At 35.6% G+C, this 7818-nt stretch overlaps 1 protein-coding gene and 1 pseudogene across 1 annotated transcript; both read left to right on the forward strand.

Annotated features, from left to right (window-relative positions):
• Positions 1–2919: 2919 nt before the first annotated feature.
• Positions 2920–3977, forward strand: LOC108820149 (zinc finger BED domain-containing protein DAYSLEEPER-like). Its single transcript, XM_018593124.1, has 3 exons — positions 2920–3405; positions 3488–3815; positions 3895–3977. The coding sequence occupies exons 1-3, from the start codon at positions 2920–2922 to the stop codon at positions 3975–3977; spliced, it is 897 nt and encodes a 298-aa protein (XP_018448626.1).
• A 553-nt stretch (positions 3978–4530) lies between these two features.
• On the forward strand, positions 4531–7523 carry LOC108821471 (auxin response factor 22-like; annotated as a pseudogene).
• Positions 7524–7818: the final 295 nt, after the last annotated feature.

Raw genomic sequence — 7818 nt, forward strand, 5'->3', positions numbered from 1 at the left:
CTAATATCCACCACCGGAGATTCTCCCTCGCTGGAAGCATGGTCGTCTTCTCCATTGCTCCTCTTTATTTACTTGTTCATCGACACATTCGAAGGTTTAACCTTGCTAATAACTCTTTCAATACTTGTTTACTTAATAATAAAATTAGGACGGAAAAAGGAATTGGTATGTTAGGCACAAGTTCAGGTTCAAGTTCAATGCATCTGTCAATAGGCGTTTTGTTTATGTTTTTGTCTCGTTGACATTGTAGAGATGAAACCGGTTCTAGTGTCCTAAACTCCTAATGTGTTTTGTTTATGTTTTTGTTCTTTTTTTTTGTATTTGTCTCTGTGATGTCTCTGGTTATGTTAAGTATCTGAAATGTGTTTTGTTTTTGCAGGTGAAAAAAATATATGATTGTAAACAAGTAGGCGAATGGTGGCGACGGTAAAAGCTGCTGTAGGCTCAAAACGATAGAGAAGGTGTTCACTTGATGTATGTTTTGGTCGTACACCAGCTTGGACCGTCGCCACCACCTGCCTCCTTGTTTAGTGAAGAAGATTTCAACACCGAGCTGCAAAGATTGTAAGGTGTTACCACTCTGAAACTTTAAGCTTCTTGAATTATATAATAGGTTGATCCTTATTTGAGGTCATTTGTTTTTGTCTCTGATGTGTCTTTTCTTTTTGTAGGTGAAGAAGGAGGAAGCTCGTAATGACCGTGAAGGCTGTGTAAGTTGTCTATAATTCTTAGTTTCATTTAAACTATCCTTGATTCACTCTCTGATTTGTGTTTTTATTTTGTATATGTCGAGATGATGAGTGATGGTGAACAAGGAAGGAGACTTATGGAGTTATGGTGAGCAAGGAGATGATGAGTGATGGTGAACAAGGAAGGAGGAGACCAGTACATACAGCAGCTGCTCTAGTATAGCCGCTCTAAGGACCTCAGGTTAGTAAGCTCTTTGTCTCTTAAACGTGTACGTGTGATATTTCTGTGATAAAAACAATCTTGTTTAGCTGGATTTGCTTAGGTTATCGGATCGAACATAGATAGAACACACTCTTGTTTAGCTGGCTTGCATAGGTTTGTTGTGATCACTGCATTTGTTTGTCACTTGATGTATATCGTAATAGAAAGTGATTGGTTTTGGTGCTTGTCCTCAAGCAAGTTTAAATAAAATATTATCAAAATTTTAAAAACCCTAATAGGCTAAGTTTTAATTATATTATAATTAATTTAAAATTTTCCAAAATATTAAAAACCCTAATAGGCTAATAGTCCCACGTTAACACGACTTCACCTCAAAAAAAAAAACCTAACGCAAAGACGCAAGCAGAGACAGAGACCATGGGATCAAGGAGCGATTCAGAAGAGCAGTTCACGATGGATACTAACTACACTCCACCATCAACATTGGACTTCGCGAGTCAAGCTACTCTAGATGCTCTTGCTGCGCTTGAAGGGAGCTCTGATCCAAGGGAAGAAGGTGGTGTAACTTCTGATGCTATTGGTGCAAAGACGCAAGCAAGCAAAAGAAAGGTGATGAGCCTTGACGAAGAGACTGATGATTCTGATGTTGAAATCACTCCACCACCCCAAACAAACATGCCTCGCAGAAAGAGCAGATTTGGAACAGCCACGGGGAAACCCATGTTGCAGTCCACAATAGATGGTGGCATAGGCTCGTCCTCACAGGCGTGTAGAAAGAAGAAGCATGTACCTGTGAAATCAGTGATTCGGGGAGGGAGAAGGAAGCCATTGACTCAGTCGCAAAAGGGCAAGGCCAAGGCTACCACTCCGCAAAAGAAGAAGAAGGTCGAGGAGATACCAGACTTTGATGACTCATTGGAGGAAGAGGAGTTGGATGAAGAAGAGGAGTTGAATGAAGAAGAAATCGAAATGGACAATAGGCAAAGATCAGATGTGTGGCCTGATTTCACGGTGGTCCACAAACCGAATGGGACGATGAAAGCTCAATGCAATCATTGCAGGAATGAGTATGCTTGGCATTCCCACTCGCATGGAACCAGTGGGCTGAGAAGGCATCATTTTAGATGTAAGGTGTATCAAAGGAAAAATAGAAATCAGCAGAAGATCAATTTCGAGGGGAAGTTACACTCTGGCAAGTATGATCATACCGTCTTTCGGCAGATGGTAGCTAAGACGATAGTCCAGCATGATCTACCATACTCGTACGTAGAGTATGAGAAAGTGCGAGAAACTTGGACGTATTTGAATCCTGATGTGCAGACCATTTGTCGAAACACGGCTAGATCAGATGTATATCGACTATATGAAAGCGAGAGAGACGCATTGAGGAGAGAGTTAGCTACACTTCCTGGTCGAGTATCATTGACATCTGACTTGTGGACGTCAATAAAACGTGAAGGGTACATGTGTGTGACTGCACATTACATTGATCGGAACTGGAAGTTGAACAGCAAGATCATCACGTTTTATGCTCTAGCGCCACCACACACTGGTATGAATGTTGCTATGCAGCTTTTTGAGTCGATGAAAGAGTGGGGAATTGAAAAAAAAATCTTCTCAGTCACATTGGATACAGCTACAAGTAATGACTCGATGCAAGATATTGTGAAGTCCCAACTAATGTTGACTGATGACTTGGTGTGTGGAGGAGAATTTTTCCATGTAAGATGTGCAGCTCACATACTTAACCTTATAGTGCAAGATGGGTTAAAGGTTATTAAAGGCGCTTTGCACAAAGTAAGAGAGAGTGTGAAGTATGTGTTATCATCTACATCGCGGGAGGTGTTGTTCGGAAAAGCAGTGGTTGCTGCGAATGTAAAAGAAACTCGGGGGCTGATATTGGATGTCTCGACCAGATGGAACTCGACTTACTATATGCTGCAAATTGCAGTAAATTACCGTAAGGCATTTGAGAAGTTTGAGTCATTTGACAAGTGAGGTTTTATAATGGCGCCCACAGCTGAAGAATGGACAAGAGCAAGTAATATCTGCACTTTTCTGGAGCCGTTTGCTGTGATCACAAAGATGATATCTGGCACTAATTACCCGACATCTAATTTGTATTTCTACCAAGTCTGGATGATACATGATTGGCTCCGGAATAATGAGGAAAGCGATGATGAGGTTGTCAGATTCATGGTGTCACCAATGAAGGAGAAGTTTGACAAATATTGGGATGATGTCAGTGGTCTTTTTGCAATGGCAGCAGTGTTTGATCCGCGATTTAAGCTATCAATTGTTGACCATTGTTTAGGGAAGCTTGACATGAGTACAAAAGATGTTAAGGTGAAGAACTTGCGTGAGAGACTCAGCAATCTCTTTGAGTCTTATGACAAAAAATCCAAGGTTAACTCCCCTTCTACGGAGCCACGTGAGACGGTTCCACCCAAAACATGTGAGCCAGTGTCCACAGAAATGTTTGAGAACTACACTGTGAGTGTTCCTTTTACAAGTAACTAGTATGTTTAATATTTTTCATAACAGTTCTTAGATATTTTTTAAAAAACTTTTATAGGATTTTTTTGCATTTCGCAAAGTCAGTAGTGTTGGGAATGGGAAGACACCTCTAGAAGCATATCTTGATGAACCACCTTTGGAATTTTCCAGTTTTAAGAGCTTGAATATTCTCGACTTCTGGAAAGATAATGCTCATCGCTATGGTGATTTGGCTGGTATGGCTTGTGATCTATTAAGTATTCCAATCACAACTGTTGCTTCCGAGTCTTCTTTCAGTATTGGATCAAGAGTCCTCAACAAATACAGGAGCCGTCTACTCCCAAAAAATGTGCAGGCTCTGATATGCACTAGGAATTGGATCAGGGGATATGAATCATATCAAAATGGTAATTAATCTAGATTATCAAGCATTTTTTTTTTATGAATCAAAATGGCTTTTACTAACTTCAATATTAATACTTGCAGAAGAAGAAGTATTTGGTGAAGAAGATAAACCCTCATCAATTAAATCAGCTGTTGGTGATGAAGTGGAAGTTGCAAAAGTGTGATTTGAGTTGCTGTTTTTTTTCATTTGGTGTTTTCAATTGCTGTTTTTTTAATGACATTGTTTTAGTACTAGCAGCTTTGAATTGGTGTTTGATTTTAATTTTAACAATAGCATTTGTTTTTTTATGAAATTATGAGTAATGTTTTAATTCAGAAAAATTAATTATGTCTTAAACTTTTCACTCTTGATCATGTATAACACGACATACATATCAGTATATAATCGTCAAGCTGAACTAATAACATTTTTTTTCCAAATTAACAGGATATGTCGCCAAGCTAGATGCAGATTGAAGTTATCCCGCGGGCCGACCCGTTAGTACCAGGACTTTAGGCGGGACGGGATTGGGCCGAGGCTTTGGAGTACCGCAGCCCGCGCGGGACTGGACCGCTATGAACCGCAAATTGACGAGCCCGCTGCGGTCCGGGACGGGACGGGACGGGACGACCTGTTTGACATTCCTACATATTACATTAATGGAAAAAAAATTGTATAAGAAAACAGACTTGTTCGAACAAAAATAAGTAAGGATAAAAGTTCTCACCAATTCAATGATGGCCAGTGATCAAACCATGCATGTGCAACCTGAATTTATAGGTATAAGTGAATAATTCTTCGGTTTGAGGTTGGTTTTTTTTGATGAAAAATATTTATCAATAATTATATTTTGTATGTTTGTGTAGCTACTGATGGAACCAATAGCTATTTGTATGATCAATTATGGAAGTTATGTGCTGGTTCTCTATTTGATCTTCCAAAAGTTGGAGAAAAAGTATATTATTTTCCTAAAGGGTATATAGAGCAGGCAATATTTTTTATATATATTTTTTTTAATTATATTTTAAACTAAGTTTTGATTTGCAAAACTTACTAAAATATTTGATGGTATTACCAGATAACTACATCTATAAACGACGAACTATGTCAATTAAAACCAGCTTGTAATATTCCTTCAAAAATATGCTGCAATATTTTTAGTATCACACTTAAGGTATGTTTCATTGATTGTTTATGTTATTATTTATTAAATTCACATGACCTATACTGACTTATTGTAAATGATATTGCTTTGGATATATTTTTATGTATGGTCTTAGGTAGAGGCAACTACAGATGAAATTTATGCAGAAATTTCTTTGTTGCCTGATACATCTGTGAGTGGAAAACTAATATTTTATTTCTTTAATAACTTAACTGCATGTCTTTCTTAATATATATTTTAATTAATATAATGAATTTTTATTTTATAGGAAGTTGAAATCCCAACTCCTAAACATGAAAACAACATACAAAACATTAACTATTTTACTAAGGTGTTAAGTGCTTCTGATACCAATAACAAGGGTAGTTTTGTTTTGAATAAAAGACATGCCATTGAGTGTCTTCCTCTACTGGTATTAACATTGACTTACATTGACTCAAATTGTAAATTCCTATACATAATTTTGTAACAAATATTTTTAGGATACATCTCAGCTAACGCCAAGTCAAGAGATATATGCTAAAGATATTCATGGTCATGAATGGAAAATTAAACACACTTTAAGAGGTAACAAATTTTTGTTGATATCAAAATCTTAGAGTAGTGATTACTGAAATTTATTTTTCTTACAAACAATCAACTAGGTACACCACAAAGACATCTTTTCACATCTGGCTGGAATGAGTTCGTGAAAGAAAAAGATTTGGTTGTTGGAGACTCTTTTGTATTCCTTCGGTATATTTTTTTTTCCTTTTAAATCTCATTTGTTTCTTGGAGTTTTGATTTTAACTATTTCTTATCACAGAGGAGAGAATGGGGAATCACGAGTTGGAATCAGAAAAGCGGCTCATCATCAACAAGACAACATACACTCATCATTACTTTCTAAGGAGAGCATGCACCATGGTATAGTTGCTACTGCATTGAATACTATCAAAAGAAAATGTATGCTTGTTGTGTTCTATAAGCCAAGGTAAAGAAAAACATTTTTCTACTAAATTAAACTTTATGAAATTAGTTTATTCAATAAATACATTTTTATTTATTAGATGTTATGATATCAGGTCGAGCCAATTCCTTGTCAACTTCCATAAATTTATAGATGGAGTGAATAATAAATTTAGTATAGGCTCAAAATTTTTCATGAAGTTTGAAGGAAGAGATTTTAAGGAAATAAGGTAAATCTTCTATATTTATTTTACTTTTATGAGATATGATTGCTTACACAAATAATTTTACTATACTAGATACCATGGAACAATAGTAAATGTGAGAGATTTCTCTACTCATTGGAATGATTCAGAATGGCGAAGTCTAGAAGTAAGATTAGTACTAGTTCTATTTTGATTATATTTTTTCAGAATATATTTTTTTTAAAGTAATAAATAATATCTTATCTTTATTTTATAGGTACAATGGGATGGATCTGCAACAATTCCAAGACCTGATAAGGTATCTCCATGGGAGATCGAGCATTTAACACATTCATCAAACACTCTCAAATCAGGTTTACTAAAGCATAAACGTCAAAGCGAAATTCGTGAGTTTGGTAAGTTAGCGCTTCTCAATAAGTTAAAACTTCTTTGTAAATTAGTTATCATTCTTTTTAACACCTTATTTTATTTCTTCTTATAGGTTCAAATATGTGGGTTCCTACATTGACCCAAGGCCAAGAAGTTGGACATTCAAGCAGACAACCTTCAGTGAACTATTCATTCCCTACCATGTCCAAACCAAACTATAATGAGCAAATGGTTGAAGCAATGAAAGAAGCGTCAACCACCACTGTGGCTTCTAGCTACAGACTATTTGGAGTTGATCTAACAGTTCCCACAAAAATAAAGGATCCGATAAAAACCAATTGACTCATATAAAAAGTCTAAGATTTCTAAAATCTTTGAAGAAGAAAAGGTTGACCACATTCAAACTAGAAGTCATACTAAGGTATAAAATATATCATCATCTTCTTATTTTTTACTTATTAGTCAGGTTTAAATTATTTATCAGGTGCAATTAAAACATAGGTTTTCATAAAAATATGATAATATGAACCTGTGTTTGTGTGAGTGTTTGCATCCATAGTTTTATTCTGATCTAATTTTATAAAAAGCATATTTGTAATAGATTTTGATGACTATAAATTTCATATTTTTCCTGATATTGATATGATCAGGTTCGTATGGAAGGAGGCGTGGAAAGAACTGTGGACTTAACTGTTTTTGATGGATACAATGAGTTGATCGCTGAACTAGAAAGACTCTTTGATATCAAAGGCACATTGCTTATGCACAATCAATGGAAAATAGTTTTCATAAACACTGATGGAGATATGATTCTTCTTGGAGATGATCCGTGGCTGTAAGTTTTTTTTCTTTCTTTTTTCATTATATTTCAGAATATAAATGATCATTTTTTATTTTATGTAGCAGATTTTTCAATACAGCGAAGGAAATATTCATATGTTCAAAAATCGGTGCCAAGATAGGGAATGAAGATAACAGATTCTCTGAAGGTGACCTAACATTAACAGCAACAATCTTGCCACCTGATGTCAACAACAATTAAAGGGAATTTTGGTTTAATAAAGTGAAACTTGTTTAGTTTATAATATATTACCGATAAGACTTGGAAATGTGTGTGACTTAAAAATCATAAGTATATTATGGAGTATCTCTGCATTTGATAATTGATGTTTTGTCTAGCGGTCGTTGAACTTTTTTATATAAAAACAAACTATGTCTTTCGTTTCTAATCTATTAATTTAGGGATTATCTACTATTTGAAGTTCTCATTTAAATTTTAGACTCTTTCATAGTTGATGCTAGAATATATCATGCCTCCTATACAATGCAATCTACCA

Source organism: Raphanus sativus, chromosome 8 (genome assembly GCF_000801105.2).
Source record: "Raphanus sativus cultivar WK10039 chromosome 8, ASM80110v3, whole genome shotgun sequence".
In the NCBI taxonomy this organism is placed as follows: domain Eukaryota; kingdom Viridiplantae; phylum Streptophyta; class Magnoliopsida; order Brassicales; family Brassicaceae; genus Raphanus; species Raphanus sativus.

Coding starts and splice junctions, on each gene's coding strand:
- LOC108820149 (XM_018593124.1), top strand. CDS start 2,920: ATGGCGCCCACAGCTGAAGAATGGACAAGAGCAAGTAATATCTGCACT. Junction 3,406..3,487: donor AAATGTTTGAGAACTACACT/GTGAGTGTTCCT, acceptor AAACTTTTATAG/GATTTTTTTGCATTTCGCAA. Junction 3,816..3,894: donor ATATGAATCATATCAAAATG/GTAATTAATCTA, acceptor TAATACTTGCAG/AAGAAGAAGTATTTGGTGAA.